Source organism: Trichosurus vulpecula, chromosome 1, assembly GCF_011100635.1.
Source record: "Trichosurus vulpecula isolate mTriVul1 chromosome 1, mTriVul1.pri, whole genome shotgun sequence".
NCBI classification, from domain to species: domain Eukaryota; kingdom Metazoa; phylum Chordata; class Mammalia; order Diprotodontia; family Phalangeridae; genus Trichosurus; species Trichosurus vulpecula.
The window spans coordinates 225,590,251-225,614,570 of NC_050573.1; the positions used below are offsets into that span (position 1 = coordinate 225,590,251).

The 24,320-nt window shown below is 36.3% G+C and overlaps 1 protein-coding gene across 2 annotated transcripts in view; it reads left to right on the forward strand.

Moving 5' to 3' along the window:
• Positions 1–24,320, forward strand: part of SPIRE1 (spire type actin nucleation factor 1) — a 263,983-nt gene that overhangs the window by 202,077 nt on the left and 37,586 nt on the right. The window contains exons 7-9 of one of the 2 annotated variants that reach the window (XM_036760909.1): positions 9,739–9,825; positions 13,052–13,181; positions 21,925–21,966. In XM_036760909.1, the coding sequence (XP_036616804.1) occupies positions 9,739–9,825; positions 13,052–13,181; positions 21,925–21,966 (259 nt within the window). The remainder of the gene's footprint in view (positions 1–9,738; positions 9,826–13,051; positions 13,182–21,924; positions 21,967–24,320) is intronic. The other variant, XM_036760915.1, reaches the window with a different exon arrangement.

The window sequence follows — 24,320 nt, forward strand, 5'->3', positions numbered from 1 at the left end:
AAATATATTTGCTGTCAGAAGATCTGTGTTGAAATTTCAGCTGTCACTATGTGACCTTGAGCATTTATTCTTTAAAAATGTATTTAATGGCACTAGGTTCTGTGTTAGGTCCTGGGTCTGCAAAGACAAAAACAAAACATGCCTGCTTTTAAGGAACTTACCTTCTATGGGGAAGGAGAATGGACAGAGAAGCACAAAATATATAGAAAGTAAGTAAAAGGTAATTTTTAGAGGGGAGGGGAGTCTTAATTCGAGGGAGGGGGAAATCAGGGCTTCTTATATGGGAGGTGATTCTTGAGCTGAGCTTGAGGAAAAAAGGTATTCTTTGAGACAGAGATGAGGAAAGATTCTGGGCATGAAGAGTAACTTTTACAAAGATGGGAGATGAATGTTGTGTTCAGAGAATATCAAATAGGCAAATTTGGCTGAAAGGTTGAATGTGTGGAGGAGGGCAGTGTGAAATAAGCCTAGGAAGGTAGGTGGGAGCCATGTTATGAAAAGCTTCAGATGTCAAATAGAGAAATGTGTTTTTATCCTAGAGGCAATTGGGAACCACTGAAGCTTGAACTGGATTGTCATATGATATGATCAGTTAATAAGCTGATAATAAAGAAATATATATTAAATACCTGCTATGTACCACGCAACATGTCAAGCACTTGGGATGCAAAAAGGAGCAGAAGATAGTCCCCGACCTCAAGGAGCTTACAATCTAATGGAGGAGACAAACAAGTTATATAAAGGATAAAAAGAAATAAGAAAAGGAAGGCACTAGAATTAAGAGGGGCTGAAGAAAGTCTTCTTGTAGAAGATGGGATTTTAGTTGGGACTTAAAGGAAGCCAGAGAAGACAGGAGGCAGAGATGAGGTATAGAGTATTCCAGGCATGGGGAAGAGTCAGATAAAATGCCCAGAGCTCAAAGATGGAGTGGATCAGACCTCTGGTGTGGTCTGAAGAAGTAAGATTTAATGACATGCTCTGAAGGCTCTAAATCTTGTGATTCTATGATGATGCCTGGTTTTCTGTAAGTTTGTGGTTGTACGACTAGGTCTGATTATGTAGATAAGTAATGAATCCCCTGAAGTGGTTGCATTATTCAAATTCCTATTCATATTTCTGTTAGTCTGGAACCAATTGCCATATTTTATATAATTCTAACTTGTAATAGTGCAAATTCATATACACGCATCCACTTCATGGAATTCCTAATTTGTACTAATGGAGGCATAACTAAGAATCCTCTGAAGTGCTTACATTATTCGAATTCATACTATGTATTTCAGTTGGGCTAGAATCAATTACCATATTTTACATAGGTTTATCTTCAAAATGACCATTTCAGCGGATTCATTATTCTCACTAATTAGGACCTAGCTATTTTCTAATGCTCTGGGGAATTCATTCTTCTAACCCCTACTTGTGTTGACCAGCAGGTAAAGTCCTCAGAGAATAGCTAGGTCCAAAAGGAATATTTAATGAAAAAGTATAGAATGGACCAAAGGTACAATAATATCCTCCCCAAACTATGGCACACTCTCCTCTCTACACACTTAGTCCCTGGGAGGGTGAACTCTAACTTATAGTTGTTGCAAACATTGCCTGCCCCATCCATAGGGTAAGTCCTTTCATTCCTTTGAAGAATTCTCGTCAAGTTCACTTCTGGATTTGGTGTAGCCCATGGACAAATGGCTCCCAGTCTCATAAGACATGGTATCTTGGGTTGGTTTTCTGCTGTTCTAAATCTGACAGGTTATTGTTCAGGACTGCCCCCACCCCACCCTACCCCCTGGACTTGGCTATTGCTACTAATGGCTCCACTTGAGAGGAGATTTTTGATGCCTTTTACTTTTCAGTGCTCATAAGGTCATAATCTCATTCATTCCTTCTTGGATAGTCATTTACCTTTATTCAGGAAAAAAATAAACACGAGTTAGAAGAAACAGAGGTGTCGTGCATTCACAAATACATGGTGGCCTGGTAGGGAAATAAAGTGGGCAGCAGCAAGTCACTCCTGTGGGCAGCCCTCTGTCTTTCCTTACCTCTGCCCTGAAGCCAGCTTTTCTTCCTCCTCACTGGAAAGCTGCAGGTTCCTTTGAGCCTTTTGTATATGCCCCCACTGCTGGCTCTGCAGCCAATTAAAAGGCTTTTCATTCCCTCACAGTAATGTAACAGGAAACAATAGGAGGATATTTGCTCAGCTCTGAAGTGGGAAGAGAAAGGTCCCCAATCTCATACATTTCCAGGCTCAGACTCACCAAGCCTCCCTGTTTGGGTACTGATGGCAGACAAGGCAAGTCAAGTAATCAAAAATTTAATACGCTCTTACTATGTACTAGGACTTTCAATAAGTACAGGAGAGACAAAGAAAAGCAAAAACAGTCCCTGCCCTCAAGGAGCTCACAGTCTAATGGGTGAGTTAACATGTAAACAACTATATACCAACAAGATATATGAAGGATAATTTGAAGATGATCGCACAAGGAAGGTATTAGCATTACGGGACATTGGGAAAGACATCTCGCTTTCACTGAGAAATCCAGGGAAGCCAGGAAACAGAGAAAAAGGGGGAGAGAATTTGAGGCCTGGGGGGACCCACAGTGAAAGTGCATGTGGAGCCAAGAGATGGAGTATATTTTGTGAGTTACATGAAGAAGACCAGTCCCACTGAATCATAGACTTTATAGAGGGAAGTAAGATATAAGAAGACTGGAAAGGCAGGAAGGGACCAGGTTATGAAGGGCTTTAAAAACCAAACAAGATTTTATTTGATCCTGGAGGTAATAGGGAAGCACTAGAATTCATAGAATGGTGGGGTAGGGGTGAGGGAAAATGATGTGATTAGACATGTATGTTAGTTAGATTACTTTGATAGTGGAGTAAAAGATGGCTGGAGTAAGGCAGGGAGGCCAACGAGTAGACTTTTGCAATAGTCCAGCTATGAATTAATGAAGACTCACACCAGGTGTCAGTGTGAGGAGAGAAGGGAGAAGATATAGGAGTTGTTAGGAAGGTAAACTCAACAGGACTTGGCAATTGATTGAATAGGGTGATGGGAAAGAGGATGAGAATGTGGAGTTGAGGATGATACCAAATTGTGAGCCTGGCGACTCAAGATAATGGGATGCTTTCAAAAGTAATAGGGAAGTTCAAAAGAAGTGAAGGTTTAGGTGGGAAAGATAATGAATTCCTTTTTGGACATATTAAGATGTAAATGGGACATCCAATTTGAGGTATCCAGTGGACACCTCATGCAGCTAGGTGAAATGGATAGACTGCCAGGCCTAGAGTCAGGAAAACTCATCTTCCTGAATTCAAGTCTGTTCTGAGACACTTACTAGCTGTGTAAACCCTGGGCAAGTCATTTAATTTTGTTTGCCTCAGTTTCCTTATCCATAAAATGAGCTAGAGAAGGAAATGGCAAACCACTCCAGTATCTCTGCCAAGAAAACCCCAAATCAGGTCACATAGAGCTGGACACGACTGAAAAATGGTTGAACAACAATAACACGTGAGATTGGAGGTCAAAAAGGAGGTTAGGTCTGGACAGAGAGATATGAAAATCATCTGCATTGAGATAATAGAATCCTTGGGTGCTGATGAGATCACCAAGTGAAATAATATAGAGGGAGAAGGACCAAAGAGCAAACCTTGGGAGATTCTCATGTGTGGTTGTAACCTGAATGAAGATCCAGCAAACAATATGGAGAAGGAATAGTCAGAGAGGTAAGAAGAGAACCAGGAGAAAACAATGTCAGGAAAATCAAGAGAGAAGAACGTATTAAGGAAAAGATCGTTAAGTAAATAGTGTCATTGGTGTCAGAAACTGCAGAGAGGTAAAGGAGAATTTTGTGCAGGCTCTAAGGACTCATTGGCAAGTACCTCATTATACTAATATCAATCTCAGTACTGTATTCTCTTCTGTAGAGAAGATTATATATAAGAAGAATATATTAATGTTTTCCCCATACTTTATGGTAAGACTTTTAACAAAGTTGAAACAAATGACTTAAATGATTTTTAAAGTTTTAATGCCCTTTGAAAAGAAAAAAAAAATAGTTTTCCAATGACTGGAGATTTCTTTTTCTTTTTTTCAATTAGCAAGCATTTTTTTACTTCCTGTGTCTTCCTCCCCCTAAAGTAAAACAAAATCCTTGTTAATAATTATGCATAGTCGGGGGCGGAGCCAAGATGGCGGCTGGTAAGCACAGACTAGAGTGAGCTCCGTACCCAAGTCCCTCCAAAAACCTATAAAAATGGCTCTGAACCAATTCTAGAACGGCAGAACCCACAGAACAGCAGAGGGAAGCAGGGCTCCAGCCCAGGACAGCCCGGATGGTCTCTGGGTGAGCTCTATTCCACACGGAGCTGGGAGCTGGGAGCTGGGAGCTGGGAACGGAGTGGAGCAGAGCCCAGCCTGAGCGGCGTGGACGATCCAGACCGGAAGCCGGGCGGAGGGGGCCCTAGCGCCCTGAATATGTGAGCTGCGGCAGTTACCAGACCCCTCGACCCACAAACACCAAAGACTGCGGAGAAGGTTAGTGGGAAAAGCTGCGGGAGTGGAAGGAGTTCGCGGTTCGGCTTCCAGCCCCGGGGGCAGCGGAGGTGGGGCAGCTACAGCTGTTGTTACTTCCGGCTCCAGGTCCACCTGGTGGGAGGAATTAAGTGGCGGATCGCAGCAGGGGTGCACAGCCTGCCGAAGATCTGAGCCCAGTCTGGACTGGGGGTCCTTGGGGAAGGAGGAGTGCGGCTCTGACAGAGCTGGCACCTCCCCCCCAAACGTAGAACATAGAACTCTGTAATCTACAAGCAGTCATACCCCACTGAAAAACTCAAGGGTCAAGTTAGTTAGTTGGGAATATGGCCAGGACGCGAAAACGCGCCCAGATTCAGTCTCAGACTTTGGATTCTTTCTTTGGTGACAAAGAAGACCAAAACATACAGCCTAAAGAAGACAACAAAGTCATAGAGCCTACAACCAAAGCCTCCAAGAAAAACATGAACTGGCCCCAGACCATAGAAGAACTCAAAAAGGATTTGGAAAAGCAAGTTAGAGAAGTAGAGGAAAAATTGGGAAGAGAAATAAGAAGGATGCGAGAAAACCATGAAAAACAAGTCAATGACTTGCTAAAGGAGACCCAAAAAAATACTGAAAAATACACTGAAGAAAACAACACCTTAAAAAATAGACTAACTCAAATGGCAAAAGAACTCCAAAAAGCCAATGAGGAGAAGAATTCCTTGAAAGGCAGAATTAGCCAAATGGAAAAGGAGGTCCAAAAGACCACTGAAGAAAATACTACTTTAAAAATTAGATTGGAGCAAGTGGAAGCTAGTGAATTTATGAGAAATCAGGATATTATAAAACAGAACCAGAGGAATGAAAAAATGGAAGACAATGTGAAATATCTCCTTGGAAAAACCACTGACCTGGAAAATAGATCCAGGAGAGATAATTTAAAAATTATTGGACTACCTGAAAGCCATGATCAAAAAAAGAGCCTAGATACCATCTTACAGGAAATTATCAAGGAGAACTGCCCTGATATTCTAGAGCCACAGGGCAAAATAGAAATTGAAAGAATCCATCGATCGCCTCTGCAAATAGATCCCAAAAAGAAATCTCCTAGGAATATTGTTGCCAAATTCCAGAGCTCCCAGATCAAGGAGAAAATACTGCAAGCAGCCAGAAAGAAACAATTTGAGTATTGTGGAAACCCAATCAGAATAACCCAAGATCTGGCAGCTTCTACATTAAGAGATCGAAGGGCTTGGAATGCGATATTCCGGAGGTCAATGGAGCTAGGATTAAAACCTAGAATCACCTACCCAGCAAAACTGAGTATCATGTTCCAAGGCAAAATATGGACTTTCAATAAAATAGAGGACTTTCAAGCTTTCTCAGTGAAAAGACCAGAACTGAATAGAAAATTTGACTTTCAAACACAAGAATCAAGAGAAGCATGAAAAGGTAATCAAGAAACGGAAATTGCAAGGGACTTACTAAAGTTGAACTGTTTTGTTTACATTCCTACATGGAAAGATGATGAGTATGATTCATGAGACCTCAGTATTAGGGTAGTTGAAGGGAATATGCATATATATATATATGCATATATATATATGTTTAAGTATATATATAAGTGAATGTGTATGTATGTATGTATCTATGTGTATATGTATGTATGTGTATGTATGTGTATATATATATGTAAAAGAGAGAGAGCAGACACAGGGTGAGTTGAGGATGAAGGGAAGATATCTAAAAGAAATAAAATGAAATTAAGGGATGAGAGAGTAACATACTGAGAGAGGGAGATAGGGAGAGATAGAATGGGGTGGATTATCTCGCATAAAGGTGGCAAGAGGAAGCAGTTCTATGGGAGGAGGGGAGAGGGCAGGTGAGGGGGGAATGAGTGAACCTTGCTCTCATCAGATTTGGCCTGAGGGGGAATACCATACTTACTCAGTTGGGTATCTTACCCCACAGGAAAGAAGAGGGAGGAAGATAAAAAAAAAATAAAAGGTGGGGGGATGACGGAGTGGAGGACAGATGGGGGTGGAGGTAATCAAAACAAACACTTTGGAAAGGGGACAGGGTCAAGGGAGAAAATTCAATAAAGCGGGATGGGTGGGGAAGGAGCAAAATGTAGTTAGCCTTTCACAACATGAGTATTGTGGAAGGGTTATACATAATAATACATGTGTGGCCTAGGTTGAATTGCTCAACTTCTTAGGGAGGGTGGGTGGGAAGGGAAGAGGGAAGGGAATTTGGAACTCAAAGTTTTAAAATCAGATGTTCAAAAACAAAAAAACTTTTTGTATGCAACTAAAAAATAAGATACACAGGCAATGGGGCGTAGAAATTTATCTTGCCCTACAAGAAAGGAAGAGAAAAGGGGATGAGAGGGGAGGGGGGTGATAGAGGGGAGGGCTGACTGGGGAACAGGGCAACCAGAATATACGCCATCTTGGAGTGGAGGGGGAGGGCAGAAATGGGGAGAAAATTTGTAATTCAAACTGTTGTGAAAATCAATGCTGAAAACCAAATATGTTAAAGAAATAAATTGCATTTAAAAAAAAAAAATAATAATTATGCATAGTCAAGTAAAACAAATTCCCATATTGACCCAGTGTAATGGCAAGCAAAGTAGGACTTTTTGTTGTCTTTTGTTTTGGAGTGCTTATCAGCACTAAGGAAATTAAGTGCTTTTGATTGAGTCTTGCCTTTGTTTGTAGGAAGGCCCACACCCTTTTGCTTAGGTTAGGTTAGGTCATGAGCGGCGTGAAACCCTCGAGAGGTGTGAAGCACTCTGATCCTGAAGAAATATATATATACTCTGAGGTTAGCATTTTGTTTGGGGCTCACTCATTGGAAGAGTGTTGGTGTGGAGACTCTGGGTAGCTAAGGAGCCCCCTGGCTTTGAAAACCCAGATGTTGGTGCTTCTCTCTCTGGTAACTATGTATGTATAGCTTTGGTCAGACAGCTAGAAGCCTGTCTGTTGATTTGTGTTATTTGCTCTGTTTGTATTTTCTCTGTTTGTAATTTCTGTTTGTATTTGCTCCGAATTTCAAGGTGCTGGCTTTCCCCCCTGAACTAAGTGAATGATATATGTATATTTGATTAAAGTGAGATTGTAAACTCCTTTAAGTTGCTTTCCTTACAAAGGCAGATCAAAGAATCAGTGCTGGCAGCCCTCTTGTATACTGGTATTATTGGCCTTACACAAACTCGGTAGCTGCTAGCAACATTGTTGTTACACAGAGTAATAGCACAACTTGGCCAGTGCTCCAAAGAGATCAAAGAAAGATGAAGAAATCCTATAGTTATAGAAATATTTATAGCAACTTTTTGTAATGACAAAGAACTGAAAATACTGAAAATTTTTACCTGTAGAATAAATGGCAACTTGTCTGGGACTACATAGAGAGAATTCATTTTAGTTTCATTATAAAGCTCAGTAATCATAATATTAGATTTTAGATCTCAGATCATTTCAAACTGTGGAAGATAATAACATATATAGCTTTAGCTTTTATATAAACTAATACATACATATGCATATATATTATATGTGCTGATTATAATTTACGAATTAATCATTTCATGTAACACATTAATTCTAGTTGTATTTTTTGAAATTTAGGGTAATTTTCTTTTTTCTGAAATATCATGTTAATTTTATTCTTTTCCTAATTTTTCTGAGCTTTCATTTATTTTGAGATTGTTGCACCTAAAATATGCACATGGTTTGACTCTACATTTTTTCTTGCATTTTTGCAGTTGATCTGTGTTGGCTTTAATTCTGTTTTTCACTGTAGTAAGCTGATTATTAGTTGATTCTATTGATTAGTTCAGACTTTTATATTATAATTATATATAGGTCACTTTCTTTTTTTAACCCCTCTTCATCATTTTAGTGTCTCCTAATTTCTTTAATTTCATTTAAAATTTTTACTTTTTTTAAGCTCTTCATTTGTCTCAAAAATTTTTTTTTGCCAAGGTTAATTTTTGTATAATTTCTTTAAATGTGTCATCTATTGGTTTTACGGTGTCTTTCAATGTATTTTACATTGCTTCTGCTATTTCAGTCAGTTCTTTTGCTTTGTAGGATTTTGTTGTGTTTTCTTCTTGGCTTTGCTTATTTTCTTTTTGGTTGTTTTTTAGTGTGTGCATATGCATATGTGTGCCCTCTGTGTGCACATATATGTACCATTTTCCATTTCTTTGGCCTTTTCATTTGGTTTTCTTAACTAGAAAGCCCAAATTCTCTTTTTCCTTTAGAAATCAGATCAAAGTTTAGTAAGTCTTGCTATCATCTCATGAATCTATATTTGCAGAGACAGTGTTATACGGTGGAAAGAGTACTGAAATCATAGGAGATTTGACATATGCTTTATAAACCTGGTTCTCCTTCACCCGGATAACCATAGGCAAATCATTTTTACATGTCATCTATAAAATAGGGATAATTCTGTTGCTTCCCTTACAGTGCTGTTGTCAGGAAACACTATATAAATATAAATTATCCCTGTTGCTTCAACCAGGAATTCCTGGCTTTTCATTGCTTTCCTTTATACTTCAGATTTTTTTCAGCGTGACTTATTCTCCATGTATGAAAATAATGCTCCTGAGCATTAGCAGAGCATAATAGATTTCTTTAAACAATACCCATAATTCCATTTGCCTTTGTGACCAATGGTATATATTTTGAGAGATAGTTGGGTCGAGGATTTGACCTGTGCACATCAAGCAAAGTGAAGCTAATTCATTTATACTTAGCTTCATTCCCACAGCTTTGTCAATGAAGCTACTGTGCAGTAAACATCTAGCTATAAGACAATGTTATTTTTGTCTTACATTTATCCTGCATCTAATTTTTTGTGGAATTAATATGATAATTCAATACTGTGTTAAAATGTATGTGTCTAACAAAATTTTCCAAAATGATAGGACCAGGATTAATTCCAAAACATCTTCCCTTTTAAATAGTCCTCTCTGGAATCAGCCATTAGAGAAACCAAAATTTTTAGTTATCAGTATAAAATGGGTACTTATGATTTGTTCATTCGTGAAGAAAGATTGTACCTGAGTATGGTGTTTTTCTTCTATATCCTATACATAGATTGCAGTTAGATTCAGAACTCTTTATTGGTTGACCTGTAGTCATATGCTTCTCTTAGAAAGTATTAACTCCTAAACATAGCTAAAATAGATTTTCTTTTTTCTCTTCTTTTAGGTGAATGGTGATATTCCTCCTCGGTTAAAAAAAAGTGCTCATGAAATCATCCTGGACTTCATTCGATCACGACCTCCCTTGAATCCAGTATGTATTTTGACATGATTTTTACTAGTGGTAGTTGAATGGAGGTAGTGTAGCGAAATTTCCTCTAGAGTCTCATCTGTGGAATTCAATAGGTCTGTATACTTAATTAAGCATTAAACCTCATTGACCGAAATCACTAACAGAAAATGGCTCCATAAACAAAAATATATGTTTTACTTATATCATTAGGATTTAGAGGCTAATAACCTAAGCTGTACTAGATTCACTTCACTTAAGGTACACTGGCACAAGGATGCCAATGATTGTGAGAGTCGTCAAAGGTTTGATTGATCATTTCAAGCTGTTATCCTGTGTCTCCCCTATCCTTTTCAGCTAAAATCCTTAAGTGAGCCATCTACACTGATGCCTCCACTTCCTTTCTTTCACTCTTTTCTAAGTCCTCTGCAATCTGACTTTCTACCTCATCATTTAGCTTTTCTCTCCAAAGTTACCAGTGAACTCTTAATTGTCTAATCTAGTAGCTTCTTCATGATCCTCATCCTTCTTAAACTAGGCAGTATTTGACACTGTTGATTACCTACTCCAGTCAGTTCTCTCCTCTTCTCTAACCATTCCTTCTCAGGTCTTTGTTGTTGCATTTTTTCCCAGGTCCCATGCACCAATTATAGTTGTCCTTTAAACTTCTGTCCAGGTCCCTCTATTTTTATTTCTATATACTCCTTTTTTTCCTTCAAGTTATGATTCCCCCCCCCCGCACCAAACACAACAGTATGTTTCTTCAGTTACTTTAGGTTAATTTTTTTTAAGGTAACCCTATTCCTACTGGCTCACTTCCTCTCCCCCCCTCCCCCAACCTCTTCCCTTTCCCTAACATTTGTCATCCCTTTCCTTTTTAAGTTTTATTAGTTCCCTTTTCTTTCCTTTTTTTAATCTGGCTATTTAATTCTTCCCTTTCTTTTTCCCCCCTCTCAGTGAAATAAGATCTCCCTTTCTCTCCTTCCCTTCAACTTATCCTATTTATTATTAGTTTTGAAAATTTCACTTTTTGTGTCCTTTTCCAGAAAGGATTTCTCTCCCTCACTCTTTTTACTATGCATTCCCCCTTGCTATCTTCTCTAGACCCTCATTCACTAGTCCATGGACCCTTTACTTCTCTGGTTCCTTTCTTTTCTCTGTCAAAATTTATGATGTACTCATTCTGAGCTCTCCGTTTTAATCAGTTTCTTCTGTTGTCTTGTTTAGCTTGCCCTCTAACCCCATTTTCCATTGTGCCTCACTCCCATAAAAATACAAATTCATACAGGTGATTCATACAAGAGGACACTGTCCAGTGCTCTTCTTCACAACCTCTGAGTCAGAAATCCTTGGTTTCCTTTAAGAATCAGCTCAAGTTGCACCTCCTCTGGGAAGCGTTTCCTGGTCCTCTCAGTTACTAGTGCCGTCCCCTCTAAGGTTACTTTCAATCTCCTCTGTAGTGATCACATATATTTTTAGTGTTCTGATTTCTTCCCCATTAAAGTGGTAGTCCTTTGAAGAGAGGAACTATTTTTTCTTTGTATATTGTTTCCCCAGCCTTAGCACAATGTCTACACATAGTTAAGCGCTTAGTAAATGCTTATAGCCTGATTGACGTGCAGAACACATGCTTTAGGAAACAGTGAAATTTTCTATTGTTATATAAGCTCAACAAAAGAAAACTTTTAGTATTCTCAAGAAGAAATGCTCTGGCCCACCAGGATGCTTCTTTGACTCTTTCTAAACAACATCTCTCCTAATAGCACCTTTGAGTCCACATCATCATTCTTTGGAACACAAGAAGCTACCTCCTCCTGATGTTGTACAGCAGCAAAATCCTCGTTGCCCTCCGTTCTTGCTTATAAAGCAAGATAATAATAATAATTCACGTTTATTATTTAGCACTCTAAGGTGTGCAGTCCAGCAACACTTACAAACAGTATTTCACCGTTCCTCACCACCACACCGTTTAGTGAGGTGCTGTTATTATTATCAATATTCCCATTTAATAGATGAGGAAATTTACTTTTAGCTCTCACAGAGCTTAAATGACTTGCTAAGGGTTACATAGAGGTTTGACCCTCTTAATCCAGCGCTTTAGTATTATGTCTCAGCCCTTAGTCCTTCTTTGTAAATATCTCTCTTGACAAACTGTTGGATTGCCTTAAACTTCACAATGTTGAAGTGGTTTACCGCTTCCTTCTCTAGCTCATTTTACAGATTAGGAAATGGAGGCAAACAGGGTGAAGTGACTTGCCCAGCATCACACAGATAGTAAATGTCTGAGGCTAGATTTGATCTCAGGTCTTCTTGATTCCAGGCCTGGTACTCTATTCACTGAGCCACCTGCCCAAATAATGAATTAGGAAAGCCTAGATTATAGTTCAAGTGTTAGGGACCTTTTCACTATAGAAAGTAAAACCGAATAGCATTCTTCAAGGTATGAAACACCTTCCACATATACTTTTTGCTATCTTCTCATTGATAGCCTCCATGATTTCATTAAGTTTCTTGAATCAATTTTTTAACCATCCCCAACTGTTTATACTTTTTGCCTTTAAACTACCTCTATTTTATTTCTATTTACTTTTGGTAGATTTTCCCAAAAATGTTATCCTTTCTAGTGACTATAGTTTATCTTTGGCAAAACTAGTAACCAAAAATTAATTTTTATGAGTAGAGCAGTAAAAAAAATTGTCAATTTACTACTGCTTTAGGACACTTAATATTTTATTATAGCTTCCCATCTTATTGACAACTGCTAATGTCTTCCCTACTCTGTATTCATTTTGTATTGTATATATACTTTATTTGTTTATACTTTATTATATATATATACATATATATGTACATACATGTACGTACATACATACATATATACATATATATACATACACACACGTGTGTGTGTGTATATATATACGTGTATATATATATATATAGAGATATATAGATATATATATAGATAGATAGATATATATGTTGTTTCCCTGGTAGGATATAAACTTCTTAAGTACAAAGATTATTTCGCTTTTCTCTGTGTATTCCCAGTGCTTAGCATAGTGTAGGGTATATAGTAGGAAATTAATAAATGTTTTTTATCGAACATATGACATTCCTTTTTTTCAGGGTATTGAAAAATATTTTTATCAATTCATTATAATTTAACTTTACAATAATGCGTTGTATGAAATTACTTTTAAAGCAAATTACTTACATCCATAACTATTAATTCTCTTTATTTTTAAAGGCCTCAGCCAGAAAACTGAAACCAACTCCACCACGGCCACGGAGTCTTCATGAAAGAATATTGGAGGAAATCAAAGCAGAAAGAAAATTACGCCCAGTTTCACCAGAGGAGATTAGGCGTAGTAGGCTAGGTGAGTCTATTGTTCATCCCGTTCTTCTTTTTAAAAACCCTAGATTGCGTAAAAATCTATCATGCAGACACACCCTCCCCCCAAAAAAGTCCAGATTGGACAAAAATGCACCGTGAAATTGTTAATTCTTCCCACTTCCCTTTCCCCCAAATAGTTCACATCTGAAACAATCAAGTTATCAAGTTAATAAATAGAAAACTTTACTTTCCCTTGACCCACATGAGAGGGAATATAGCCTAGTGGAAATCTTGGCTCTCCTACTGACATGTTGTGTCACCTTGGGCAAGTCACTAAACCTCTTCAAGGCTTTTTTGTCCCTCATCTGTAAAGTTTAAAAAATATAGAGAGATATAGATCTATATGTTTCCTGTCCATTTCATAGGGTCACATGAAACCCAGATGAGTTATTATTGTATGTAAAAGGGCTTTGTAGACTGTAAAATAGTTTATAAAGGTGGTATTATTATGTTGTTTTTACCCAACCTCTCATTTCATCAGTATAGAGAGCTCCCTGTGATGAACTTCTTCTGGCAGTGTAGCTCAGCACCTTCTTCCATCTTACAGCCTTACAGAGTTGACTAGGGCACTGAGAGGTGCAGCAACTTGTTGGACATCACACAGTCAGGATGTGTTAGAGACAGGACTTGACTGTCTTTTTGAATCCAAAGCCAGCCCTTTACCCACTATGCCAGAATGCCTCTCACCATTACTATTATGTTCTGGAAATAGGAGTTATAGAGATTAAATTCATGCTTCTCTTACTTCAGATACTAGTTCAAGCATGTCATAATGTTAGATGAAGCAAGGCTTAAGTTGTTTCATATCATTCAAGATCATTTAACTGTTTACAAAGCTCGAGATATATACTTAAGGTCCTTTTCAATTTATGGAATTTATTACTACATATGTATTTTAAAGATATTAAGGTACATCATTCATTTGTATTTTAACAGCTTAATTAAACTGCATGGTAAGAATTTAGGAAATAAGAGATAAAATGCTTAATTCTTGGAATGGAAATAACTAAAAGAACAAAGAGAATACTTTTGTGTGCTGGAGCTTAGGAGTATTCTGGAACCTGTCTTTTTGGAGCAGAGGGATGTCTTCATTCATAATAGCTAGAAAAAGGGAAACAACAGACCAAATACCTGACAGTTTCTCTTTTATTAGACAAAACCGCTAAAAATACAATTTTAACAAAAGGCAAGTAATATTTAGAAGTGCCCATGAATGACACAGAATACAAATGAACATAGGAATTTCTTCTCTAGGAGCCACAAATAATGCCCTCACTCGGCATTTATCCCTCTTCTAGTGAACCAGTGAGGGGAAGAGGGAACCAAATGTGTTAAAGTGGAAAAGTTAGTAGGTGAAAAGTCTGGAGACCTTGACTCTTGCCTCAGCTTTTCCACTGATGCACTTTATTGTCTTCTGCAAATCACTTGGACTTTCAGGTCTCAGGTTCCTTCACAGTCAACTCAGCAAATGTGGTACTAACATTCATATAGCAGTACTTCCTCAGCATAGCAACTACCATCCCTACACCTTTCCTCATGGCCCTTGGCCAGCTTCTTGCAGCATAACACATCCCCAAGCAACCACCTCCAAGGTTCTAGTCACCACGATACTATCGGGGCCCACCTTTGCCCCAATCCTTTTTTTTGGCATTAGGGCTGTCCTCTGTACTCCTGCTCTACCCTCCCTCTCTGTGCTAGTTTCTGTTGTTTCTCCTCTATCTGTGTTTGTGGAATTGATTTTTTTTCCAAAGAAAAAGACTTTATATTAATGCCTCTTAAATTTCATCTTATTAGAATCATCCCATTGTTCTAACCTCTCAAGATCTCTTTGGAGCTTTACTCTGCCCTCCAGTAGGTTAGCTGCAAGCTTCATGTCATCCACAAATTTTGTAAGCATGTTGTCTGTCCCTTTATCCAAATCACTGATAAAGATGTTAAACAGCTAAACACATGTTGTTAGGACACACTACTGAATTCCTTGTTACTAGCTGACATTTACATGACTACTCTTTGTTTCCAGCCATTCCTTTTCCGCTTTTTTACATATTACCCTCCTCTGTGAACTCTGTTATTCAACTATGCTGGCCTCCTTGCCATTCCTCACACATAACGTTCCATTTCCAATCTTTTTGCTTTTGTATTGTCTTTTTGTCATTCCTGGAGTATTGTTCCTTCTCAAATACCATTTTCTTAACCAGCTATTCAGTTCTCAAATTTTTCATTCTCTTGGAAATCCCTTTCTTTAAGTGGATAGCAGTAATGAAAATACCACTTTTGCCTCCTCAGTTCATTAGTTTTGTGAATGAAAAAGATAAATTATCCAAATAATATTTCCTGCCTATACAAGTGTCTATCAAAAAAGTTCTTTTATGTGTATATCTTGGACAGTTTTCTGAAAATACATAATCAACTGGACCTAAAATTCAATTCGGAGATTAAGCTTGCTTGTATTTCAGAAATTATATACTGCTCTCAGTGATTTCAAACTTATAGACACCCTTTTTTCAGAAGGTCATTAATAAATTGTAATATGGTAATGGAAGGGCAGTTAGGATACTGAAGGGACTAGAGACCTTGCCATACAAGGAAGGATTCGTTGAAGGAGCTAGATCTTTGTAGCCTTGAAAGATAGGCTTTGAGAAATGGTACATAATAGCTAGGGATGTCATCTACAAGAGGAATAAGGCTCAGTATATAGTGTCCCCAAGATACTAAAAGAGAAATAAAGGCCTCTAGTGCTTTGGGTTGATCCTCTCTTCAGGATTTTTGGGAAAACATGGACAAAAATGGCACAGACCAAAAAAACAGAGGGTAGTAATCAGTATCAGGGAGAAGTAGGGGAGTGTCAAAACTGAAGGAAGGAAGACTTTTTTTCCAGAGCAAACGTTTAACCTTCTGTTAAAACATATCCAAGTCTGTGATATTAAACTCCAATCGTGGTGGCTATACATTCTTTAATTGTGAAGAGTTTCTTTTGAAAATCTCTTCAGTTTTTTTCATCTCTTTGTTGTCCTTTCATTTTCATCCTTAAATACCCTTGAGGTGATTTTGCTCAGTTGGCTCTCTCACTAAGCTTTCTTAAAACTTCTTTTTACCTTCTTTTGCTACTTTCTACTTTATTGGGAAATACTGTTAAGGATCTTTTTTATCATTCTCCATAAGATTTTACAAACAAGTTTATATTCTAAGCCCATTTTGCCTTTGACTCTTATATCTCTGCTTGACAATAAAGTCAAATATTTGCTAACTAAGGCACCTTTTAGGCTCTTTTGGCTTCCCCATATAACAGTTCATTTACATTTGTTGAATTTCTGTATGAAATTACTGTAGTCAATATCTATGTTCTTCCATTAATACTCCATTTTTGTCATCAATAATTTGTTTCAATAGGTCAAGATAGAGTTGTTTTAATTGTATGCCATATTTTTTCTTTCTTTTTTTTAGCTTTATACTAGACAGCCAAAGATGGAATAACTTACATCATTAAAAAGTAATTTCCTTTCTGTTAAAATATAAATTGATTTCATGTTTTGCAATATCATTAGCTACCTATCATCTTCTGATGACAAAACCTGATTTTTTTTTCTCAAAGAAAGTATTTACAATAATAGGTGTGAGGCTTTTGTGTAGTTTACAAGTCTTGACCTCTGTTATAACTTATTACTGATCTATCACAGCATGCTGAGTTTTAAGAAACAAAGTTTCTTAAAGGTCTCCTTTTATGTTGCATTTTGACTTCTAATCTTATTGGAGTCTATAGGAAAAGAATATGAGGTATTTCAAAAGATTAAGAATTGCTTTGGAAATAATAAACTTGCTGTCCATTTTGGAAGCAATGTAATTTTAAGATGAGTTTTGAGTTGGGGTTTTTTTTCCTACTGGTAATTAGGTTTTTCTTAGTAGCCAAATGAAAAAGTTCATTTAGCAACATCAAAAAGGATGGAGTGGGCAGAGCCAAGATGGTGGAGAAAAGCCAGAAGTTGCCTGAGCTCTCCCCAGTTTCCCTTGGAAACAATGTTAAATCAAGCCTCTAAATGTATTCTGGAGCCACAGGACCTACAAAAAGATGGAGTGAAACAGTTTTCCAGCTTGGGTTAACTTATAAGGACTTCAGGAAAGGTCTGTCTCACTTGGATCAAAGGGGTGCATAGCCCAGCATAAATGGTATCCAGGCAGGCCAGTGGGAAGCTCTTAGCCACAGCACAGATCAGCAACCAAGGTCCCTCGTTCCTGGCTCAGCAGGCTAGTGGCACAGCAGGCCAGCTGTGAGGCCTCTAGCCCCAGAACCCTGGCACAACAGGCAGGACTAGGCTGGACCACCCCAATGCAGTGGGTAAGCCACCAGCACCTGAGGCCCCATTGCAGAAAGCCAATGACCAGACCTGTAGCTCCCAGCACAAAAAGTTTGGGACAGTGCCCCCTGTGCATTAGGAGCAGAACTCAACTTTAAAAGTCATGAAATAGACTTTAAAAATTAGCAAAAAACGAAAAGAGCCCTGACCATAGAAAGCTACTATGGTGACAAGGAAGATCAAAACACAAACTCACAAGAGGACAACAATGTCAAAATAACGACATGGGAAGCCTCAAAAGGGAGTATGAATTGATATCAGACAAAGCAAAAGCAAAAATAGATCTAATTAAAAGAGATAAGGAAGGAAACTGCATCTTACTAAAAGGTACCATAGGCAATGAAGTAATATCAATACTAAACATATGTACACCAAGTGGGATAGCATCCAGATTCTTAGAGGAAAAGTTAAGTGAATTACAGGAAGAAATAGACAACAAAACTCAAATAGTGGAGTACCTCAACCTGCCCCTCTCAGAACTAGATAAGTCAAAACACAAAATAAACATGAAAGAAGGGGGTGAATAGAGTTTTAGAAAAGATAGATAGGGTAGACCTCTGGATAAAATTGAATGGGGAAATATACTTTTTTCTCAGTGGTATATAGCACCTACACAGAAATTGACCATGTATTGGGGCATTAAAAACCTCACATTCAAATGCAGAAAGGCAGAACTATTAAATGCATCCTTTTCAGATGATGATGATGCAGTAAAAATAATGTGTAATAAAGGGCCATGGAAAGATAAGTTAAAAATTAATTGGAAACTAAATAATCTAATCCTAAAGAATGAATGGATCAAACAACAAATCATAGAAACAATTAATAATTTCTTCAAAGAGAACAACAATAATGAGACAACATACCAAAATTTATGGAATGCATTTAAATCAGTTCTTAGGGGAAATTTTATATCTCTAAATGCTTACAGGAATAAAATAGAGAAAGAGCAGATCACTGAATTGAGCATGTAACTAAAAAGACTAGAAAAAAGAACAAATTAAAAATTCACATTTAAATACCAAATCAGAAATTCTGAAAATCAAAGGAGAGATTAATAAAATTGAAAGTAAGAAAACTATTGAATTAATAAGTAAAACTAAGAACTGGTTTTATGAAAAAAGAACAATAAAACAGATAAACTTTTGGTTAATTTGATTTGTTTTTTAAAAAGAAGAAAACCAGATGATCAGTATCAAAAATGAAAAGGGTGAAGTCACCACCAACGAAGAGGAAATTAAAGCAATAATTAGGAACTATTTTGCCCAACTGTGTGCCAAAAAATCTGACAATGTGAGTGAAATGGATGAATACTTACAAAAATATAAATTGCCCAGATTAACAGAAGAGGAAACAAAATATTTAAAGAACTCAATCTTAGAAAAAGAAATTTAACAAGCCATCATTGAACTTCTGAAGTAAAAATTACCAGGACCAGATGGATTCACAAGTGAATTCTACTAAACATTTAAAGAATAATTAATTCCAATAGTACATAAACTATTTGGGAAAATAGGCAAAGGAGTCCTATCAAATTCCTTTTATGGCACAAATACAGTGCTGATATCCAAATCAGGAAGAGACAAAACAGAGAAAGAAAATTATAGTCCAATTTCCCCAATGAATATTGAGGAAAATTTTTTAAATAAAATATTAACAAAGAGATCACAACAGTTTATCATGAAGATAATATACTGTGACCAGGTGGGAGTTATACCAGGAATGCAGGGCTGGTTCAATATTAGGAAAATTATCAGCATAATTGACCATATCAGTAACAAAACTAACAGAAATCATGTGATTATTTCAGTAGATGCAGAAAAAGCTTTTGACAAAATACAGCACCCATACTGTTACAAACACTGGAGAGCATAGGAATAAATGGAGTTTTCCTTAAAATAATAAGTAGTATCCATCTAAAACTATCAGTGAGCATTATTTATAATGGGGATAAGCTAGAAGCTTTCTAGTAAGATCAGGGGTGAAACAAGGATGCCCATCATCACCACCATTATTCAGTATTGTACTAGAAACATGAGCTTTAGCAATAAGAGAAGAAAAAAAATTGAAGGAATTAGAATAGGCAAAGAAGAAACTAAGTTATTACTCTCTGCAGATGATATGATGATTTACTTAGAGAATCAAGTAAAAAACTACTTGAAATAATAAATAACTTTAGCAAAGTTGCAGGATATAAAATAAACCCACATAAACCCTCTGCATTTCTATATATTACCAACAAATCTCAGCAAGAAGAGATAGAAAGAAAAATTCCATTTAAAACGACTGTAGATAATATAAAATATTTGGGAGTCCACTTCCCAAGACAAATCTAGGAACTATATGAACACAATTATAAAGCACTTTTCACAGAAATAAATTCAGATCTAAAAAATTGGAAAAATATCAATTGCTGATATAATAAAAATGACAATTCTACCTAAATTAATTTACCTATTTAGTGCCATACCAGTCAAACTGCTAAAAATTATTTCATAGAGCTAGAAAAAATAATAAAATTAATCTGGAAGAACAAAATATCGAGAATATCAAGGGAATAATCAAAAAAGATACAGAAGAGGAAAAGATGAGGCAGTAAGCGACATTATGGTGTAGTAGGAAAAGCATTGGACTTAAAGTAAGAAGACTGATCCCAGGCTTGAATTCTCTTGTTACTGGGCCAATTTATTTCACCCCTCTAAGAAAATACATGTAAAAACCTTCGGTAAATTATACATTTTAGTTGTCCTTGTTACAAAAGAGGTTGTACTATACAGAAAGGCTTTGAAATTTAATGTGGGAAATTTGCATGTTCTGCAGAAAGTGATGAGAAGATAGAAGCAAAATTAGAAGAATTTCAAAAAATTTTGAAGAAAATCTTGGAAAGCATGAAGACGTATAGTCAGCTAGCCAAGTATTTTTTTTTTGGTAGTATAAAGAAAAGGGAATATATCTAGCAAGTATGCAGAAGGAATTAACCATATGTATTAAATATGAGTATAATGGAAGGAGAGTATTAAATGTATTAAAGAAAAGGAAAAAATTGAAGTAGATTAAGATCATGGTTAAGATAGATGCCTGACTTGCCTAGCACATGCTACGTCCTATTTCTCTCCCAGGATACCTTGTTGCTTCAGCTACACTGGCTGATCCTGTGAGTGGCAGTAGGTTGGCAGCTGCTAGGAATGGTGCCTCTCTGGTAGGGCTGGGCTGGAAACAGGATCCACAGTGGTCTGGTCAGTGTTGCTTCTCTGCTTACTGGTGGCAGTTTGTCAGCAATTGTTGCTGCTGGTAATGAGGAAGATAGGCCCCTTCTCCCCAATGATTTTTTCCCTCAATAATGGCTGCTGGGGCTGGGATCTGGTGGTTTGTAGAACATGACTACCCCCAAGGCTCTTGGGTTCTGAGTGCTGGGCTATCTGCATCAGGATCTGAGGGGAAATGGTGGTTCAGGTGATGGTGGTTTTTTGACTTGTCTGGCATATGTATGCTGCCTACTTGTCCTGTTTTGAGTGGTAATAAAGCTGACCTTTCATATAGGAATAAAAACAGTGTTCAAGGAAAAGTAATAAAAAAGATCAGTTATATCTTCACCATATTTATCTTGAGACAGTGGCCAAAATATTGTGCAAAGAAAAGGTTGGTTAATTTCTTATGTTTTTTAGATCAGGGATCATCAATTTATTTTTCAAATGAGATAATATTTGTAAGGGGCCTAGTATGATGCCTAGCTAAGAAAGCACTATATAAATGCTTATTCCCACTCACCCCCCCCCCACCTTAAAAAAAGAAAGAAACTGGAACAAATACTATAAAACCAAATAATTTATTACAGACAAGAAACAAGATTTTAACCTCTCAATATTACCTGAATTTGTTCTTCAAAATAGTTATTCACAACCCCAAAGCCAGATTTTTAATATCAAGATTCTTTTAAGATAGCTATAAATTAGAAGAGAAAAAAATGCTCTCCAGAAAATTCAATTTTTAGTCACTAAATTTTGTGTGAAGCACTACTATGTACATCTTTATTTTGGTCTTATGTAAGTTTTTCTTTTTGTCAGATGACATATTTTGTGATTTTTTCCCAATCAAAAGTCCACCTTTATCATACATTTATTTTAGAGTGTTAAAAATGTTTTTCTTATTGTTACTGTAGTTCAAGTTTTATCGATGTTATATGTAACTCTAACACTACATATCTAGCATAGTTTAAAATTTCAGTTTATGCCAGCTAGCCCCCTTTATTAATAGCATCTGAAATGTACTAAGGATATTCTTTAATTCCCCTCTCCCTCATCTTTCCCCCTTTTGTCTTCCCTGTGCTTTTCTAATACCTGAATTACTTTCTTTATGCTGTTTTTCTTTTTTCAGCAATGCGGCCACTTAGCATGTCTCACAGTTTTGACTTGTCAGGTAAAAAAAAAGAAAGCACTTCAACACCTGACATGGGTTTTGTGATTTTTGTGAAACACATTTCACTCATCTGCTTGTTTAAACATCTATCAAAAAGAAAATTGAAGGGCTTCTTCCAAGCCACAGTCAATGAAATCAAAGATTTGGCCTATTTGAGGCAGAAAAAAAAACCTGTTTCCTACTCCATAGGTATTATGTACATATGGAATATCTATTAATTTTGTCACATGGAAAACAAAGTAAAAAACTGCCAAGATTTATTCATATGTTTGTTGCAAAATTAAACTCTTTGACATCATTGTTTCAAGGAAAAACATGTCTAAGGGACTTCTGTATCGAATGAACAATAAATTTTCTAAAGAACAAATCTAAAAATCTAAATAGTTTAATTCAGTAACCATTATTTTACTTTAGGATTTGGTCATAATACTTCCCCTTTCTTAAAAACAAACTCTAAATGATTATAGTATTACAAAATTTTGAGGAAGCTCCCTTTTATATGTCTTCACCTTGACACAATAAATTCTGACCAAACGTTATTACTAGATTTCTTTTCTCCTAATTCCACTAAAACAGTAAGATCGTAAGACCACCATAGTAATTTTTATCATCATGTGCCCCAAATGTGAATTATAAAACTAGACATAATTACTTAAATTAGATTAAATTCAGTGAAACTACTAGCTATTGAGCTTTGATTTGCAAAGTTATCGCTTCTTTTGTAGTTTTTCTGAATTATGCATATAAATTAATTTTAAGTTATTATAACATAACCTCTGAAATTATAACACATAAATTAACCAAAAGTCAAATCAAATGTTGAGTGTTCCACATAATTTTCAAAACAATATCATAAATTATTAAGACATTTTTCGGATTAGAGTATTTTCTAATCTGTTTAAAAATGAATAGTTATTATTAAACATAAGGTATGAGATGAGCTGTTGACTCCAACAGTTTTTCTAGAAGTTCCTTTTCCTCTTTAGTAAAAATTGCCTGTCAATATTCAAAGTATTGTTGGCATGTCTTGCATACAAAATCACATAGTAACAAAAGTAGCAGAATATTAATGTAGTATTATGTTTGTGAGGAGACTGAAATAGAATGCTAGCACTCTAATATATTCTAGAATGGTTCCACTATACAACTTCTTACAATTTGCATTCTTATAGCATTTTCAGCCATGATTTTTGTACCAGTTTACTTTTATAGTAAATTAGAGAAGTAGAACAAAATCATTTGATAAAATATTTTTAGAAGTTTAAGTTAAAAATATCTATCATATGGCACTAAAATTTGAACATTTGACTGACTACTGAAGAGCTCTTCCTGTTTTCTTTGTTCATTTGATAAGTATTACTTTAGCAACCATTTTCCTGATGCAGTGTCATCCTAGAAAATTTAGTGTGAAAAGGAGACTTCAGGTGTTGAGTGTTTGTTGAGTCTGTTTGTGTTGCCGCTAATGTCCAGAACTGGCTATTCTCTGAGGTAATTTGGCTAAAATCCAACATGATGAAAGGGAAGATCTGCAAAACATCAAATAACATTAATAATTGTTACTTGATGTCATCAGTCACATGTATACAGTAAACTGTTGACTGCAGAAATTCACATTGGATATAATCCAATAAATATTAGACATGGTTGGCTCATCTGAGCATCATATGTATGTTAATATGTATATGTACATATGAGCATATAAATGTTCATTCATACCTATGTTTGATGTAGATAGCTTAGAGAAAGATGATCCAACTGAAACAAAAGCCAGTATTTTTAATGCAGAAGAGTAGCCAAATTTTTTTTATGTCATTGCTTGAAATTTATTGTGTGTTTATGGCTTCTAATGACTGTTTTGTTCATATTTCTCTAGCTATTTTCAAAATGTATTTTCCATTAATGCTTTCTCTTTGAACAAATCAGTATTCTAAGAATATAAACTGAAAAGCTTGACCCATTTTGTTAACTTAAATAAAAAAAAATTGAAAATCCATTTCCTTTCAACTAATTATTTAAAAGTTCATGTTGAATTTAAAGATGTAAACTCATTAGGTCTGTTCATTCCTAGTGATATATCTTTACAACATGTTTAACAAATCATAACTTGGATGTGTAAATATATATTTTCTCATGTGTGAATTAAAATTTCAAATTATATATTCATCTTTTAGAAATTACAAAATTTTGGAGTTGGAAGGGACATCAGCATCCATCCAGTCCTACCTATAGCCAAAAAAAAAAAGAATCTCTGCTACATTTCTCACAAATTGTCCTCCACTGTCTGCTTGAAGACTTCTGACAGGGGACACATTGCCTTCTAAGGCAATCTATTCCACTTTTTGGTAACTAATTAA